Consider the following 19,248-nt stretch of genomic DNA (forward strand, 5'->3'; position numbering starts at 1 on the left):
TCATCCTTCAGCTTTCTTTGGAGAAGTCTTCCTTAATTCCCAGGGTGGAATAGAGGCTTCCTTCTTGTGCTCTTATAATCCTCTATACCAGTGGTTCTCAACCTTCTTAATGCCATGGCTCTTTAATACAGTTCCTGTGGGTCGCAACCCACAGGTTGAGAACCGCTGCTCTTTACAAACCTTTGCCATAGCACTCAGCATATTGTTAAAATCACCAGTTTATACATTTTCCTCACTCACCAGCCTATAAGCAGGGACCACACTATCTTTATATGACCAGCACAGCACCTAAAATATAGGACGAGAACTAAATTTGGTGTACGAGACCCTTCATCTCGTTTTCCTGCACTGCCTTCTGCTTTTTTTTCCTGGGCTCAGCATTCTCAGTTCCCACTGCATTTTCTTTCTTGCTGTTTCCTGCCAGTCTCCCCATCCTGAGTTATTGACTGCTTCAGTGGCTCCAATGTTTCCTTCCTGTGGAGAACTCATTGAGCAGGAGGTTGGTGATTAGAAAGCATCATGCCATTTCCTCAGAGAGGCTTTATTGAGCAGGGGGTGAGTGATCAGCATCCATGCCATTTCCCAAAGAGCTCTAGAGACATGATTGGACTAGCAGCCTTCCAAGTGAGTGCTTTGCAAGGCAACAGTCCCATGCCTGTGTAAGTTCTGATATGTTGTTAATCTTATGACTTTGTCTAATGTCTCTGAGGAGGGGCTGGGGTATGAAAGATGAGCAAATTAGATTCAAATTACCTTCAAGGTGTGACTTTGAACATATTACTTTGCACAAGCTGAATCTTTTAAAATCAGAGTGATATTCACCTTATTGATTTGGGGAAGGATTAAATGAGATAATGCAGATAGAACACCTAGCACTATGGCATTCATATAGCAGGTGTTTATACAATATTAAGTAAGTGATTGATGAATTCCAGAAGAACCATACCTGGGCTACATTGTTCTGAACAAACCCCTGCCTGGGCCCATCCAGAGCTCTTAGTAAAGCTGTCTCCTCAACAGACCTTTGAAAAGTCCCTCTTCCCCTCCTCTCCCAAACAGTTGGCACTAACAATATAAACAGGTTAAGGCTGGGGTAGAGGGCTCTTTGAGGAGCTATATGGGGATGGTGTGGATGTAGAGGGTCTATCCTAGAGCCTTGCTATTCAAAGTGTGGTCCCAGTACTAAGAGCTCTCCTGGGAGCTGGTACAAAATTGCCTATACTCAGGCTCTACTCCTAACCTGCTGAATCCAAATCTGCTTTTAAACAGTATCCCCCCCAGTGATCTGTAAGCATATTACCCATTTAAGAAGCACTGTCCTAGAGGTACATAGATAGGTTCAGCAAGAACAGAGAGATGTAGGCTGTGCCCGTGTGTCAGAGATGTTCAGAGTTGTCTAGAAAAGGTGAAAGTTGTGCTGGAGGTGTGTGACAAGAGGGTATAATCAGAGCAGAGGAGTGTCCTCTGAGACATGGGCCCTAGAGCTGTAGAAGGGCCTCTCTGTTCATTATTGATTTGAGGCCCTTTCCTGTGGATGCCTTGGGCATGAGGCTGTACCCTGGGTTAGTTAGCTAGTCAGCATCATTATCTCAGCTGGGGAATGCTGGATGTGCATGAAATGGCTCTCAGGCTTGTCAGGCCTGCCCTGAGTCTGGCAAGACTCTCCAGTAGGGAACTTAGGACCATCTAGTTTATCCGTTGAACATTGTTTCCCTTGAGAGATGCATAGCAGCAACTGGCTAGCTTCACTGCTAAAAACTTGCCTTGAGGGAAGCACCTATGGTTCAGGGGGTAGGACGCCAGTGCCATATACCAAGGGTGAAGGATTTGAACCTGGTCCAGCCAAACTGCAACAAAAAAATAGCCAGGCATTGTGGTGGGCCTGCAGTCCCAGCTACTCCGGAGGCTGAGGCAAGAGAATCACCTAAGTCCAGGAGTTGGAGGTTGCTGTGAGTTATCATGCCACAGCATTCTACCAAGGGTGATAAAGTGAGACTGTCTCTTAAAAAAAAAAAAAGAAAAACTTGCCCTGAGCTAGTACTAGTCTAGAATATTCTCTCCCCTACTTCTCTACCCATAAATGGCACATGCTTCCCCCCCACCCCCAACCACCACATAGACACACACACACACAACATGTCTTCTCTTGGAAGATTCAGATGGGGTTCATAAGCCTTTTGTGGGATTAAGCCTTCCTTCTTCTTTCTGACCTCCTGCATCCCAGGATGGACCTCAAGCTTCCATGGGACCCTCGGCCTGGACCTCCCTGCTGCACAGAGCAGGCCTGGTAAGAGTGACTGCAGGTCCTAGGCTTGGTTGTTTGTTTCAGCAGAGCCACCATCTCCCTCTCTTAAGAACTCTAAGGAAATGGGCGGCGCCTGTGGCTCAGCGGGTAGAGCGCCGGTCCCACATGCCGGAGGTGGCGGGTTCAAACCCAGCCCTGGCCAAATTAAAAAAAAAAAAAAAAAGAACTCTAAGGAAAGGACTGAGTCTCTGTTTGCCTTTTTAATTAAAAAAAAAAAAAAAACCTTCCAAGCCTCCCCCCCAACCCTCTTGAACCTTCTCTGTGGGAAGGTTGTTTGTAAAAGAAAAGGCTGTGTTGTATCTGAGTCCCCAGAAATGAAGTGGGCCAAGTCCCCTATGGCAGGGTAGGAGCTGCAACAGCAGCAGCAGCAACAGCTAAAGGTCATAAGAATAGACTCCTAGCCCAATAGCTGGGCTTCTGGTTTATCGAGGCTCTTGCCCAGGTCTGCTCGTTCCTCTATGTCAGGGAGGATAATAAACCTCCAGCATTATCACTCTCCCAGCATGCTCCCAGCATCCTTCCTGCACCCCTGCCTCTCCTGTTTCTCTCTCTCTGCCTTAGATAGTCTGATATGTGTGCCTATCATCTCCCCACTTCTAAAATCTTCTTGGCAAGAACCAGAGCTTGATGTTTTTCCCTCTCCTATGTATATTGTGTTCAGTGACTATCAAATTTTTTAACAAGTGGCAAGTTCACCAATGTTTAATTATTGGTATGACAAAAAGGAAAGACTAGGAGAGGGCTCTGGCCAGAGAACTGAGCTTTAGAGTTACAAATTTGTGAACAAAAAGTATTGCCTCCCAGGCATAATGGGGGTTTAGAGAGTTAGGACAGGCTGAAGAGAGAGGGAGAGCAGGGCCAGGAAATGCCATAGAGGGGAGAAGCTTTTATACCAGTCCTCCAAATCCATTGTCCATGGCCAGAGGGAAAGAATCCCATTCAGGGGTATCCAACTTGCAGCCCATGGGCCCCATGGAGATTATTTGAGCCCTATTTTGTTTATCTGTGGTGTTAAAGACAGTGAAAATTACACACACACCTATAATTTGCTCATCAGCTTTTGTTAGTGTTTGTGTTTTCAATGTGTGGCCCAAGACAACTCTTCTTCCAATGTTCAGCAGAAAAAAAAAGTTGGACTTCCTTGCTGGAGTCTGCCAGACTATTACTTTGCCTTCTTGGGAATCAAGGAGCCCCAAAGATTCATGGACCAGTGCAGGCCAGGCTCAGTTCCTTGAATAATTAAAGCTTACCAAAAATTCGTAAGTGGGATTTGGGGCCAAGATCCAGACAAGGATCCACAGGTCAATCTGACCCAGAAAAATGCCAATATGTGTTGGCATTTCTCTTGCTTTAGCTTTCTACCACAAGTAGGGCTCTGAGGGACCAGTCTGAAGGACTCTCCAGTCAAATGCCCTGTACTAGTTCCTCAGCAGTATGTCTCCTCAGTGTCTATGCCTCCTTCCTTATCTTAAGGAACTAGAATCCACATCTGGAAGGAAACCAAAAGATTCTCTAGTCCATGCTCCCTAAAGATCTGTTAGCCTGTTTTCCATCTTCCTATCCTCTGAACCCTGTCTAGTAGAAAGCTTAGAGGCTTAGTGCCCGTAGTACAGTGGTTATGGCGCCAGCCACATACACCGGCAGATTCAAACCTGGCAGGTTCAAACCTGGCCCAGGCCATGTGAACAACAATGACAAATGCAACGAAAAAAATAGCCGGGTATTGTAGTGGGTGCCTATAGTCCCAGCTACTCAGGAGGCTGAGGCAAGAGAATCACTTAAGCCCAAGAGTTTAAGGTTGCTGTGAGCTGTGACACCACTGCACTCTACCAGAGTGACAGCTTGAGACTCTGTCTCAAAACAAATGAAGAAAGAAAGAAATAAAGCTCTTAGAAACCCAACCCCTAAACCCCAGCCCCTCCAGCTCCCTTGATCTTAGAATAATTACCCCTCTCCTATAAAAAGCCTCATCCCTAAAAGTCTGTGTTGGCTGAACCTGATTATAAAAAGTAAAGAAAAGTTTGTCTCTTCTTCACTGCCTACCCTCATACCATCTTCTCCTTCATCTAGGCCCTACTGGTCTATCTCTTTTTAAAAATTTTTATTGTGGTAGAATATACATGACATAAAATTTAGCATTTTAATCATTGTTGATCTATTTTTGAAGAACTTTTCACCTTAACCCCTTTCTCTATTAAATGAGATGGTCTTTCTCTAAACAGGCAGGAGGTGGGGATGATAGGGTGCTCAAAGACCTTGTAGGTCAAAAGAGTGTGTAGGCCAAGACCTATGTCTACAGCTGGTCCAAGGGCAAGGCAGGAGCCCCCTCAGCATCCAGCTCAGAGGATGAAGGATGGGCCCCCTAGAGGAAAGAAGGCTTCTCAAATTCTAACTCTGGCTCCTACCTCCTGGGTCATGAGACTTATTCCCTAGGCTCTAATGCACAGGCTTTTCCCAAGCCGTAACTGGTATAGTAGATATGCCTGAGCTGAGTTATTTGTCAGAAAGGATTAAAAGAAAGGATTCTGAGAACAGGTTTTTCAGGTGAGTGGGAATGGGAGTGAACAGCAGAGCATCAATGTAGGACAAGCACAATCCTAACCATGAAGAAGAAGAGCTGGATTCTAAATCTTTTTTTAAAACTCACTGGCCCCTTGTCTCTCCATTTCAAAAACAAATATAGCTGCTTACTGTCTCACTACTAGCTTCATACTTTTCACCATCCTTTTCTCTCCCTGTTTCTGAGCAGCCATTTCTGAAAACTAAATAAAAGGTAAGGGAGTAGGAGCTGCCACCTTAGCTGGGATAATGCCAGAGCCATTTTGGTTAATTCTCCTACCTCACATCTGAGCGCAAGGGAGACACTGTGAGGTTTGCCTCCTGGCTGTGCAATTACCACTGGTTCCCACAGCTGATGTGCTGATATAGGTGAGGACCAGCTAAAGCCAAGTAGCCAGCCACCAGACAGTACTGGTGCTCCACTTAGAACCCTACCCAAGCTTCAGGGTACAGTCTTCCCTCCTTTTGTTCTTAATCAGTGGCCTCAAGTCAGGAGTATTTTTTGTCTGGCAGGTGATGTCCAGAGGAAATTCTGTTCTATGAAACAAGATTCCCCAGAGAAAAACAGGTAAACGAGGACTGGAGCAGAGCTTACCTGGAAGATGATGGGTAGATGTGATGACCTGAAATTCCCTGGCACACAGTGAAAAAATAAAATATTAAAAACCAGCTATACTCTCAGTCATGACTAGAGGCATTATAAATTAGAACAATCCTTTGGGAAAGCAGTTTGGTGATGTGTATCAAGAATCTTAAAAGCACTCATGCTTTTTGACTTAGTAATTCTACTTTATTTAGGAAATGATCCTAAATGCAAATATGTATGGATTTCAGTGTATTATTATTTATAATAGTCAAAAATTGCAACAAATCTGAATGTCAAAAATAAGTGAATGATTACAATGTTATTGTATATCCTGTCTGTGTGTGTTACACAGCCATTAAACAGATAGTTACAAAAACTGTGTAAGAATATAAAACTGGGCCTGGTGGCATACACATGTACTCACAGCTACCTGAGATGCTGAGGCAGTAGAATCACTTGAGACCAGAAATTCAAGGCTGTAGTGCACTATGGTTACTCCTGTGACTAGCTACTACACTCAGGTCTAGGCAGTATAGCAAGACCCTGTCTCTATTCTTTTAAAAAAAGATAGAAAGCTGATTATGTTTTGATACTAATTCTTTTTAAATACAGAAAATAAGATACAGTGTGTTCTTTAAATGTTGTTTTATGCACATGTTTTAGTTGATGCTCTCTGATTATGGAAACAAAATCCTCCTGAATCTATTTTAAGCTCAGAAGGCAAATGGACTATAAGCATGCTAGAGTTTCCCATCCTGTCTAAGGGCAGCGTGAAGCCAAGCCTTGAAAGGGTAGGGAAGATTCTAGAACCAGAGCCTAAAACCTAGGGAGCACTCTCTCCATCTCTTGTGTTTGCCTCCTTCTGAACATCAGCTTTATTCTTGTCTTCCTCCCCAAAGACTGTGTTTGTTACCATATCCGCAGTTTTGAACTTTAAATCTCCTCTTAGTCCCTTTTCCTAATTCTGGGGGCAGACTGGTTCTGCTGGTTCATATATTCAGAGGGGTAGGATATATCCATCATATATAGGATATATGATGCAGAAGTGTGGAGCATATAAAGACAGAGTGCTTTCCTCCTCTGCTTTCTGCTACCAGACTACAGTCTAGAACTAGAAAGAGAGTGGACACTCAGTGTGTTGAGTTTATTTGAATTGAGTCTCCTATTAGAGAAAAACCTACAAGACTGCAGATATTTAGACTAATAAGAGAGGCCACCCTGAACTATCCAGAATCCTCTTCCCTCTCTCCCAGATTCAGGCTTCACAAACTTTCTCTTTGGCTTTTCTGTTCTTCCCCTATTTGTAAGATCCACCAACACTTGGAGAAATTCTCTTCCCTATATTTCCCTGATTTTTCTCCAAAGAAAAGGGAGTCTGGGGTTCCTTTCTTACCCCCATAAAAAGTTTTTGCCCTTCCCTATAAGTGGTCTACCTATGTCCCAAAAGATCTTAACATGTCCCAAAAGAATAGAAGTCCTAGACAATTTCTTGGCAGTACAGGGAGCTCCCAGAGCCTGGAGGAAGGGAGATGGGGAACAAAAACAGGAGCTCCCCAGTAATAGGACTCAGGAAATGGCCTGTGTGTTGAGGTGTGGCTGCAGGTCATATTGTGGAATAAAAGCTATCATTAGCCACACGGTTTGCATGCTGAAGTATGGAGTCAGGCAAATGAGAAAGCCTCAGGCTGAATAACAGTTATCTACAGGGAAGTAGAGCCATCTAACCAATGCCCAAGTTGCTAGTGAATATTCTTGGACAAGAGGTGAGGGTTTTTCCCAGCTACGGGCACTCAGTTAAGCTGAGTTGTATTTTCTGGATTGTCTTCTAAAATATGATTTCTAATCATGTTTATGTCAATACACTGCCAAAAGATGTTTGGGGGAGTGGCATAGCCCTGAATAAGACCACAGCACCAGCTAGTTTCCAAGCTGACCTCTAGACAAATAGTGACAGGAAACGGAGCTTGTCTTTAGTCCCCTATCTTGCTGTGCCCAATTGTCAGAGGGTGGCCTGAACCCCTGATCTATTCTGATTTCCTGTTACCTTCCTGGCCCTGCTTCCTGCTTTATGCTTTTCCTTCTGTCCTGCTTCTTGTTATCACCCAGGGGAACTAAACAAGGTACAGGTTACCCTATTCCAGAGGTAGCCTTTCAGCATTACCCAACTCAGAACTGCCTCCCCCAAATTCCCTTAAAACTAAAGGAAAATTTATCTGTCTTCTGTGAAAAAAGTTTCAATAATGTTGATACAAGCACTTTGCCTCTTCGTACCTCACTCTAAATCCATCTCAAATTCCATCTTCCTGAGAATTAGTTCTTGGAGGTAAGGATAGAGGTTACCTTTCCCTGTGGGAAAGCTAAAATTTAATCATGTCTCTACCCTGAGTCATCTATGCTTGGTCCACAAGACAAAGGCAAGATTATTCAGCACCACGGAGAGCACCTTTCATCCACGTTCCACGTGACTGGATGACAAGGGTGAGTGAAAGATGAGGATTGTTGCTTGGAGCCCAGCCTGTCTGATCTCATTCCACTCTGGCCAGCCACCAAGTATCCCTCTTTTCCACCACCCCCTTGATGGAAAACCCCCTTCCTTTACCTAACAAAGCCTTTAGGAAGAAACAAATTTCCTTAACTTTCCACCTACTTTCTACCTCCATATTACCTGCATCTGCCACCCATCCTCTCCACCCGTCCATTTCAGTAAGGAGCATCCTTCTCTGGTCCAAGGTTCTGGGTCCATGTGTTCTTGACTCCTCAAAGATCCGTATTCTATCAAAAATCTTTTCTTAGCTTCTTCCCCTGCAGTCTAGGACAGTTTGTCTAGCATTCCCTGGTGCTAAAGAAATCCTTATTCCTTCCTTCCTTCTTATGCCCTCCATTCTCAGTCTAGCTCCTTGAAAGAATAGCCTGGATTCACTGTCTCTACTTCCTCATCTCCAGTTATCTCCTAAATCCGCTGTAATCTGGGCTCTGTTCCTCCCCTTCAACTAAAACTATATTCACTGAGGCTACCTATGATTTCCTTATTTCTAAATTTTGTCTTTGTCTTATGGACTTGTTTGCCTATTTGACACTATTGATCCCTTCCACCTTGAAACTCTACTTGAATGGCTTCAGTTCTATTCCTACCCCTCATCTCTCTGTTTCTACAGTCTCCTTCCACTTAGCCCCTAAGGCTGTGTGTTCCCCAGAGCTTCATCCTTGGTTCTTGCCTTTTCATTCTGCTCATTCTCTCCTCTCTGTAGCTTCCATCACCACCAGCCTACATCTCTTTTCTGAGCTTCCACACCTCAAATCCTACTGACTAGTGCTATCATCTGGGTGTCCAAAAGACCCCTCAAAATTCAACATGTCCCCTAATGAATTTACCTGGTTTTCCCTGGCAATGTTGCTGTGCCTTCTCTTGTATCTTCTGTCTTAGTAATTACTATTTCTTTCCCAGTTACTCTAGACCAGGGGTCCTCAAACTATGGCCTGCGGGCCACATGAGGTGGTGTAATTGTATTTGTTCCCGTTTTGTTTTTTTACTTCAAAATAAGATATGTGCAGTGTGCATAGGAATTTGTTCATAGTTGTTTTTTTTAACTATAGTCTGGCCCTCCAATGGTCTGAGGGACAATGAACTGGCCCCGTATTTAAAAAGTTCGGGGACACCTGCTCTAGATAGTAGAGTAGGAATGTCTAGGCTCGTCATTTTACTTTTTTTTTTTTTTTTTGAGACAGAGTCTCACTCTGTGCCCTGAGTAGAATGCCATGGCATCATCATAGGTCACAGCAACTTCAAACTCCTGGGCTTAAGCAATCCTTTTGCCTCAGCCTCCCAAGTAGCTGGGACTACAGGCACTTGCCACAATACCCAGCTGTTTTTCTATCTTTAGTAGAGATGGGGGTCTCATTCTTGCTCAGGCTGATCTCGAACTCCTGAGCTCAGGCAATCCACCCACCTCAGCCTCCCAGAGTGCTAGGATTACAGGTGTAAGCCACTGCACCTGACCCCTTTTACATTTTATATCTAAAGTCTGCCAGTTCTACCCTCAATGACATCCTCCTTTCTGTCCTTTTATCTTTTGCTTCTGCTTGGTTCAGGTCCCTGCTATCTCTTGCTGGCACTGTTATAGAAGTTTTATAAATTTCTTTACCTCCAGTCTCATTCCCTTCCCACCCACCCTCATGAGAGGGCCCTTCTCCGTCTCAAATTATGTAACTCCCCTGCTTAAGGCTTCATTGCCCCCCCCATAATCTCTTGCATAAAGAATCAAGGTGGCACCTGTAGCTCAGTGGGTAGGGCATACCAATCACATACACTAAGGCTGGCTGGGCTATTTTCTATTTGTCTCTGTGAGACCAGGGCCTATCATTATTTAGTAAGTGAGGGGAGAATTGTCGCATAGCAGAGTAAGGAAAGAAAGGAAACAGGAATGCTTCTGGTAGGGCCCCTCTTTACCTTGTGGAGGGAGTACCTTTGCCACAGATTAACTCTGTATATAAACCAGACCCCTCCCTATATGGTATCAGGGTTGCAGCTGTGGGCTAGTCACTCCTAGGCACACTGTCCATGATTGTGTAGGCCTCACTGATCCTGTGTTAATGACGTTATAACTAATGCAAATATAGTGCTCAGTATATACTATGCTATGCACTAAGTTCTTAACATGTATTATTAACTCACTGTATGTGAAAGAATCTTTAACATAGGTATTATTTAATAGTGTGAGTACAATTTTACAGATGAAGAAACTTAAGCTCAGATCATACAGCTAGTAAAAGGAAGAGCTGGAATTTGATCCTAGACACTCAGGCTACGTGTCTGAGGACGTAAACCATTGTAAACCATTACAATCTTTTAGTCTGTGTAGCAAGGAGCATGGGACTGTCTTCCTTTAGTCACCTTATCACTCAGAGTGAGGTCAGCACACTGAAACAATGTATCTGTTCCCCAGTGAAGAAAGAAGAGTATAATTTGAACCTTGGGGAGGCAATCACATGTTTGCTGAGTTCTTGTGAAAATTAGATGAAGACTTATGTTAAGAACTATAAAACCCTCTACAAGTCTTTTTTTTTTTTTTTTTTTATCACCCAGAGTCCTCCCAGAGCAGCCTGTATAGCTCTGCTAGTCATTTAGAAAAGTAGTCTATTTCTCCAGGTCCTCCATGAGACCAGAGGCATGAGCCTGGAAGGTTCCACTTTCTGATTTTTCCTTTTGTTCCTCTTTGCCCACCCAAATCCCTCTTGTTTATCTGATTTCTTGGATCCCAGCCTACCCTTGTATCTATTGTGCTACCCCCAGCTCCAACAAGTAAGGTCAGTCAGCTAGAGATAATTCGTTAACTAGAACAGCTGTGGGGTAGGAAGACAAGGAAAAAGTTTAATATGCAGACTGATGCTTGGGCCTGCAGGAATAGAGCTGCCTCCCAGAGGACCTGTCTCTAGTTCCTAGCCCTACTCATGCTCTGTTCCCTGTAAGCTTTGAAAAACCATTGACTCCATCACTGATCCTGGATAAGACACTTCTATTTGGGGCCCAGGCTTCTTCATTTTTAAAAAGAATAGGTTGATTAGTTTATATTTGTTGAAGCTAGTAATAGGTATCCATGACCTCACTATAATGCTTTCTCTACTTTCCATAATAATTTCCATAATAAAGCATTTTAAAATACCAGCTTGGGTTGAATCAATATATTTTAACCTTTTTTTCTCAAACAATAGAGACTTTTCTCTAAGCAAAATCTTGCAACAGGCTGATATGTAAATGAAATAAAGGTAGATCTACTCTGGCTGAAGGGAAGCCAGACCCCCTGCCATCCCTCCCCCCATCATGCTCACTCAGGAAAAGTAGTTTAATGAAAATCACTGGACCAAATTAACTCTAAGAATTCTTCTGGCACTTTTGCCTTCCTCTATCTATAGTGGCTTTGCACTGGCCATTAGCCTATATATCCTGTCCCAGAAACAGTGAGGCTGAGCTATTAATCATCTCTACAGTCTTTGGAGAATTTGTTTGAAGGGTTGCAGAACATGTGTTGCTGCTAGAGATGCATGTCAATGTCTGTCTCTGCTGAGTGTTTATTAATAATCTTGTTAATCCCCACACTAGTTCCCGGATCTAGCTAAAGCCTTCTTATGTCCTTTGGGGGCATTTTAAATTCTCCCTGATTTCTTGGAGCCAGTCACTTCCTTCTGCCTGCAGCCCTTTCTGATACTTACAATCATGAATATTTTACATTTAATCTCCCTGATTACATCTCCATGTGATGGTCATGGTACATTGGCTGCATTTCTAAGGGAAGACCTACAGGAAGCGCACAGAAAAGGCTTGCTTTTGCAGTCACACTGGCAGAGATCTTTGTGCTTGCCATTAAGATGGGCTTCTATCATGAACAGTGTCAGGGGAGATGCTGAATGGTGGGCTTTGCACAGGAACTCTCAGCCTGGGACTTTGCACCCTGTCTTATGGCCCAAAGGAGCTGGCATCTCACAGAGAATCAGATGCCACTGGGAACTGCTCAATGGGTCTTGAGGACCATATGTGGGTCCCTATGACCATAATTATTTCCCAGCCCTTACCCCAAGCCCCATCCTTCCTGCAGAATCTACCTCCAATGTCACCATTGACATCTGATACCTCTAGCTGGAGAGAAGAGACTGATGAACTGGTCTGCCATATGGAGTAAAAAGTTAATCCCAAATGCCTGGGGGCTTGTGGTTTTAAAAATCATCCCCAGGGAAAGGACAGCGAAGCCTACCACTGTCATGTAATGGGTGGAATGAAGGTTTAAGGAGAAGAAGCATAATTGAAAGGCCACAGGTTTAGAAGTCACCAGTATAAAAATGTCAATATCTAGGCCAGGCCCAGTGGCTCATCCCTGTTTTTCTAGCACTTCAGGAAGCTGAGACAGGAGGATCATTTATGGCCAGGAGTTTGAGACCAGCTTGAGCAAGAGCGAGACCCCATCTCTACAAAAAATAGAAAAACATAATGATGCGTGCCTGTATCTCAGCTACTCGTGAGGCTAAGGCAGGAAAATCCCATGAGCCCTGGAGTCTGAGATTGCAATGAGCTATGATGATGTCACTGCATTCTAGCCAAGGAGACAGAGAAAGACCCTCTCTCAAAATGAACAAATAAAAGTCAATCTGAACTATAAGAGACATCAAGGTATCCCAAGGAGAGAGAGGAGGGCTGAGGGAAGGACCCTACAGAGATGACTAAGGGCTATGGGAGGACACAGAAATAGCCCTAGAGGTAAGAGATGAGCCAAGGGATCCATGTTCTGAAAGCCATGGATAAATGGATGTGGTATATGGCATGCAACAAATGTTACAGAAAAAATAAAGGAATGTGACTGAAGGACTTAAAAATGTGCCAGTGCTTCCCTGGTAGGGTCCCACTAGCATGCCTATAGGATTTGCCTTTCGAAGAGGCCTCCCTCTGGCTGCTTTGGAGTTAACCCTGTGGCCCATCATGACCAGAGCCCAGCTGTCTGATCTCCATCTCCCCTGCGGGTAGCAGCTGAGAGGCTGTTTGGGGTTTGTTTGTTTGTTTGTTTGTGGTGGGTTTTTTTTTTAGACAAAGTCTCACTTTGTCACTCTCAATAAAGTGCTGTGGCGTCACAAGTCACAGCAACCTCAAACTCTTGGGTTCAAGCAATTCTCTTGCCTCAGTCTCACAAGTAGCTGGGACTACAGGTGCCCACCGCAACGCCTGGCTATTATTAGAGATGGGGTCTTACTCTTGCTCAGGTATGGGGGTCCTCAAACTTTTTAAACAGGGGGCCAGTTCACTGTCCCTCAGACCGTTGGAGGGCCGGACTATAGTTTAAAAATAAACTATGAACAAATTCCTATGCACACGGCACATATCTTATTTTGAAGTAGAAAAGCAAAACGGGAACAAATACAATCACACTGCCTCATGTGGCCCATGGCCCGCAGTTTGAGGACCCCTGGAACCTGTGAGCTCAGGCAATCCACCCCCGCCTTGTCCTTAGGATTGCCTGAGCAATCCTTTAGCAATTGGATTGCTCAGGCAATCCAATCCCGCACAGAGTGCTAGGATTACAGGCATGAGCCACCTCACCCGGCCCTGAGAGGCTGTTTTGGCCATGTAAAGGCATGTAAGCTTCTCTAAGGCTGTGGAGGACAAATGCTGTCTATGAGGAGTCTCCCAGGGCAGTTTCTGAGCCAGGAAGGATAGGAAGGATTGGAAGGTTTGCCGCATGAGAAATTGCCTCAGATGCAGATACAGTGCCTATAGGTGGGTCACTATGGTTCACACCTGTAATCATAGCACTCTGGGAGGCTGAGAAGGGCGAATTGCTTGAGCTCGGGAGTTGGAGACCAGCCTGAGCAAGAGTGAGATCCCATCTCTACTATAAATAGAAAAATTAGTCAGGCATTGTGGTAGACATCTGTAGTCCCAGCTACTCAGGAAACTGAGGCAATTAGGATAATTTGAGCCCAACAATTTGAGGTTGCTGTGAGCTATGATGATGCCATAGCACTCAACTCTAGGGTGACAGAGTGAAACAAACAAAAAAAAGAATGAAGACACTATGGCATCTGACCATGCTGGGCAAAGCCTCCTCCCCAAACCCCCTGAATCGTGGCTAACAGTGAAGGATCAGAGCAGAGGAAGAAGGTCTGGGTTCTGCCCTCAGGAAATAACAAACCACTGTGGCAACACTGCCTATCTAGGGACTTGTACTTTGGATGGCCTGAAGGAACACGGACTAGGCTAGGATTTCCCTTCCAAACATTCTAAGACTTTGCTCTTTGCCTTCGGTAACAAGCATGTGTTTATCCCTGTTGCCTTATTTTAAAGGAAACAGAAGTTAGCATAATGGTTATATATCCTAGCGTCTCTGGGTCAGCAGCCACCTCTTTGGGTCATCAGCTGCCACTCAGATCTCTGGGCCTGACCTTATGATAGCATTCTACCTATCTGTCTGCTCTCTGCATCCTCAGAGGCAGAACAGGCAGCAGCCTTAGAACCCCCCCCCCCTTTAATCTTCATTGGGCTTACCACTCTGCAGACCCTGCTTAAAATACAAAGATGCCTAGGGTGGCAGCACCCATATCAGTGCTTGGTCATCAGTGTCTCAGGGAGAAGGTGGATGACTACTGCCCCTTCCCACTGACTAAAGCAGAGTTGGCCAGGGCCCTTCGATCCTACAGCAGAGGAGCATGTTTTAGAGGGGACAGCAAGGCTAGATAAAGACTCTGGGCAGCACAGGGCCCAGCCAAGTGGAAGGAGGTTATTGAGGAAGGCAGTGAGAGAGACTGAAAAGTTTGCAGATCCTGGGGAATACACAGAAGTCATGCTTTCTATCTTCCTTGTCATCTGTAGTATTAAGTATTTTGTACTTAGGTCAGCAAAGGACTAACTGGCCACCTGCTGATTTGTCATGATTTGTCTTCTCACCTACTATACACAATCAACCTTTCAGGTTCCCCCAGGAGATGCCTCTTAGGAACCAAAGAAGTCCTCATTAGAACTCTTTTCTTATCAAGTGGCTACAGCTTTGAAGTCTAACCTGCTTGGCCATCAATTCTCTGGATCTTGTCCAGCACTAGAAAACAAAAGAAGTTCCGTCTCAGGGAGCACCTACTCTGAACTTAAACCAGATTTAAACTCTCAGGAACTTAGAAAGACCTTGCCAAACAAGTACCAGAAAGGGCCTGAGAAGAGCAACTAGTATGAGAGTTAAGAAATGGAAATCCTATGGGTTTAAGGAAAGAGTGGCAGGTTTTCTGGAGGAGGCTGGATCACAGGACTTTGAAGACAGATACCCAGTTGGGTGTAATTGGGACCAAGATCCTTGGCATTTCTACCCAGCCCAGCATCTTTGCCCCATGATAGATAGGTCTGCCTGTCTCCCTGAATGCCCTGCCCACTGCCAGTGGTGAATGCTCCCAGCAGTCCAGAGGGTAGGTGGGAAGGTAGCTTTGAGTCTGAGAGCAGCCCCCCGAATTATTTTCCTAACAACTCTGTCTCTCTGCTTTCTCCCCACAGGACCCTGCCGCCACCTCCATCTCAGACGGAGACTGTGACGCCCGGGAGGGTGAGTCAGTAGCCATGAATTACAAACCATCCCCGCTCCAAGTGAAGCTGGGTGAGTGTGTCTGGGGGGTAAGGGAGATGTGGGAACCAAACAGGTACTCTGTTCTGGGTCTGCAATGAGGTGCCACAAATAAACCAACTCAACCTAGATGATTCCAAGACGCAAGCCACCAAGTAACTGGCATTATGAGGCACCTTATCTCCTAAGAGGCAAAGAGGGCAGCTACAGTTCTCTGCAGAAGACTCAAACTCCAGGTGTTGCCTCTGAGGCCAAGAAGGTTCAAACTATACCAGGGGATAGCTGCCAGGGGTAAAGGCATAGACCCTGGAGAGAAGACTTGGTAGTCTCATCAAACACTGGATCAAGCTAAGAGAAAGCTGCCTTAGAGGTGGGATGAAGTTGTTACATCTTAGAGATTAGAAAGGAATGAGTGTTCTAAACCCATCCAAGAAGCTGAGTTTCTCCCCTGATTCCAACTTCAGCCCATCCTGAGAACTCAGGGCCTGTTTGGATCCTGTTTGGGAGTGTTTTCCCTTAGTTTCTTAGAAAACTCAAACATCCCGTCCCCCCATTCCAGGTTGCCTTTAATCTCATGTCTAATCCAAAGTCAGCTGTTGTGCAGCCTGCTCTTTGGAAGTCACCTGGCTCCCAAATGATGCCCACTGCTCATATACCTACTATTCTCACTTCACCCTATGCTGAACACTGCCCCCTCTTCTTCAGGAACCAAAGTTTCGCTGATTCAAGGCTGCTGTATTTAACAGACTTTTCTAAAAGACATTAGTTTCATGAAGAGAAATTACAACACAGTTCATACTGGAAAGAGTTTACAATTAAATATAACCCATCACTATCCTTTAATACTCTGCTGCCATCCCTACCACCTTCCTGTCCATCTTTCTCCCAAGGCTCCAGATGCCCATAAAATACTACATCTCTCCTTAGTCCTAAGATCCCTTTCCCATCTATTCTATAAACCTTCGCCCTCTGCAACTGCCATGATGTCTTTCCACAGAGTCCTGCCTTTTTAAAATTTTTTATCTCGCTTCTCTCCTTCCAGAACACATCCAAGGAGCCCCTTAAGCTGTTTTTATAAACAAGAGAGCAGTTCCTTCAGTGGAATTTGTTCATCTTCCTAAGACATAAGAATCAAACTATAGCCAGTTGTATTTGTTTATTATTTTTTAATTTAACAATACAAACATTTTGACAAGTACAATTTCTCTACTCTCCCCCATCATATTCTTCTCCCCAGAGGTAATCATTCTAAGCCTTTTTAGGATTTGTGGTTTTATTTTGTATTTTAACCTAAATAGCATCATATTATACACAGTTTCTGTGCACATCTGTCCCCCTTTCCCTTAATATCTTGGAGCCCCTTCCAATGTCAATATATAGAGAGACTTTATTGTCTTAAATGGTTGCACAGTAGTCTGTAGTTTGTTTGTTTGCTTTTTTTTTCATATTTTATTTCTTTATTGTAAGCAGATTCAGGTCACCTGCTTAGGTAATCTATTGAAAATTTGATAAATTAGTGTCATTAAGTCACAGTTGTAGTCTGTAGTTTTGTTTTTGACAGTTCATTGTTTGCATTTTTTACTATTTCAAACAACTTTAGCATACTTTTAAAATAATATTATTTTTCTCCCCAATTACATTGCCACCAAAGCGCCTCATGAAAATTCACAGCGTTGTTCCATTTGCACTAAGGAAAATTGCCACCACGATCTTTAAGGCAAATTGCACCCCCTAGAGGCGTTTAGTGGTAATAGCAGCCACCGCCTGCTACAAAAAGGACAAAAAGCCGGAGTCAGATGAGCAGTGGCAAAAAAAGAGGGTCAAACAATAGGAGACGAGAGATTTGGAGATCAGGGGGGATTTTAAAGTGAGTCACAGTGGCTGTAAAGGCCTTTCCTATCCTTACTCCCTCGAGTGTGCGGTTATTTTATGAGACTGCTTTCGTCCAGTGTACCTCTGCCCCTAACAGTTCCTTTCCCTAGAGCTAAGCTTTACTTGAGATTCATAGGAAAGGGTAGACGGGCTTCCTCCAGGGCCCAGGCAGCTACTGCTGGTGACAATTGTCACACATCAGACAGAGGGTTATCTAATGGCCAGCCCTATGAACCTGGTAGGCTCTCGAGCATTGGAGAACTCAGAAGCTGGCAGAGGGCTGGGCGCCGTGGCTCACGCCTGTAAGCCCAGCACTCTGGGAGGCTGAGGTGGGTGGATTGCTTAAGCTCACGAGTTCAAGACCAGCCTAAGCAACAGCCAGACTCTGTCTCTAAAAATAGCTGGGCATTGTGGTGAGCACCTGTAGTCCCAGCTACTGGGGAGGCCGAGGCAAGAGGATCGCTTGAGCCCAAGAATTTGAGGTTGCTGTGAGCTATGACACCATGGCACTCTACCGAGGGCAACAAAGTGAGACTCTGTGTCAAAAAAAAAAAAAAGCTGAGTTGGAGCATCACTTAGGCAGAAAAGCCAATGGTCTGCCCCAGCCTCCTGCTTCCTGCCCTTCCAGCCCCATGCTGCTTCTCACACTTCACAACCTTCAGTGGCTCCTTTTTCCTTCTGCATTAATCCCAAACTCCTCTGTCTGGCATTCAAGGCCTTCACACTCTGAGTTTGTAACCAGAGAGAATAGTCAGCCCCTTAGCACAGGACATGATACATGATTGGTGACACAGATACCTGGTAAATAAATAAATGACTGAAAAATGGATCCTACTTTTCTCACCTGATCTCTCTCCCTCTTCACTCCTTCATAACATCCAGAACCACCCTTCTGTTCACTGCTAAATGCAATTCTGTTCATACTATTTTTGTATAATCCTTCCTGGAATACCCTCCTCTCTTCAGCTCATGGTGTCACCTACAGGAAGCCCTCCCTGACTGCTCCATCTTTCTGTAATTATCTCTCTGGCTCCAACCTTTCCCTGGCATCAAGCACACACTAACTGTCCTACATGAGAATTGTAGCTCCTGGAAGCCCGGGGTCAGCCTCCTCCTTTTGCACCCCACTATCTGCCCCAATTTGTATAGGGCAAAGTCTCCACCAAGCAGCAAGGACCTAGAGTTGAAATCCCTGCCTCAGACCCCATAGAAGCAAGTGGTTTCACAATGGAGGCCCAGTCCACCTGGGTGGTAAGTCAGGGTGCCCCTGAGGGCAGGACACAGCTTCCTCCCCATGTTTCCCTGCAGAGAAGCAGCGGGAGCTGGCCCGGAAGGGTTCCCTGAAGAACAGCAGCATGGGTAGCCCTGTCAACCAGCAACCCAAGAAGAACAATGTCATGGCCCGGACGAGGTAGAGGCCCTCTCTAGACCCCTAGACCCTGCCACCCTCCCCTTCTTCCCTCCCTCCTCAGGCCCAGCTCCTTTCTGGGAGAAGAGAGCCTAAGCAGGATCCAAGGGGTAGGGGTGTGGGAGAGGAAGTGGTGGGGTGGGACCTCAGCCCAACCCCCTTCCAAGTTTGTGGGCTCCAGTTGCCACACCAACCCCCAAAATTCTTCCCACAGGCTGGTCGTCCCCAATAAAGGCTACTCCTCGCTTGACCAGAGCCCAGATGAGAAGCCACTGGTAGCCCTTGACACGGACAGGTGTGTACCAGGGTCTGAGGGCGGCTAAGCCATAGGAAGCTGTATGAGCACAAGTGGGCTGCAGAGGCCACAGCTGCTAGGTTGTCAGAGTACAGCCTTCCTCAGCCAGGATTTCTTTAAGGGTGAATCCAGTCAGGGAGA

At 45.2% G+C, this 19,248-nt stretch overlaps 1 protein-coding gene and 1 long non-coding RNA gene across 7 annotated transcripts in view; one reads left to right on the forward strand and one right to left on the reverse strand.

Moving 5' to 3' along the window:
• Positions 1-19,248, forward strand: part of FAM219A (family with sequence similarity 219 member A) — a 56,837-nt gene that overhangs the window by 33,281 nt on the left and 4,308 nt on the right. For 4 of the 6 annotated variants that reach the window (XM_053570286.1, XM_053570296.1, XM_053570301.1 and 1 more), the window contains exons 2-4: positions 15,466-15,565; positions 18,713-18,815; positions 19,027-19,107. In XM_053570286.1, coding sequence (XP_053426261.1) covers positions 15,466-15,565; positions 18,713-18,815; positions 19,027-19,107 — 284 coding nt within the window. The remainder of the gene's footprint in view (positions 1-15,465; positions 15,566-18,712; positions 18,816-19,026; positions 19,108-19,248) is intronic. The other 2 variants (XM_053570315.1, XM_053570325.1) reach the window with 1 other exon arrangement.
• LOC128570844 (uncharacterized) overlaps positions 1-19,248 on the reverse strand; it is a 56,281-nt gene that overhangs the window by 13,492 nt on the left and 23,541 nt on the right. The window lies entirely within an intron of this gene.

This window comes from Nycticebus coucang, chromosome 2, assembly GCF_027406575.1.
Source record: "Nycticebus coucang isolate mNycCou1 chromosome 2, mNycCou1.pri, whole genome shotgun sequence".
NCBI classification, from domain to species: Eukaryota; Metazoa; Chordata; class Mammalia; order Primates; family Lorisidae; genus Nycticebus; species Nycticebus coucang.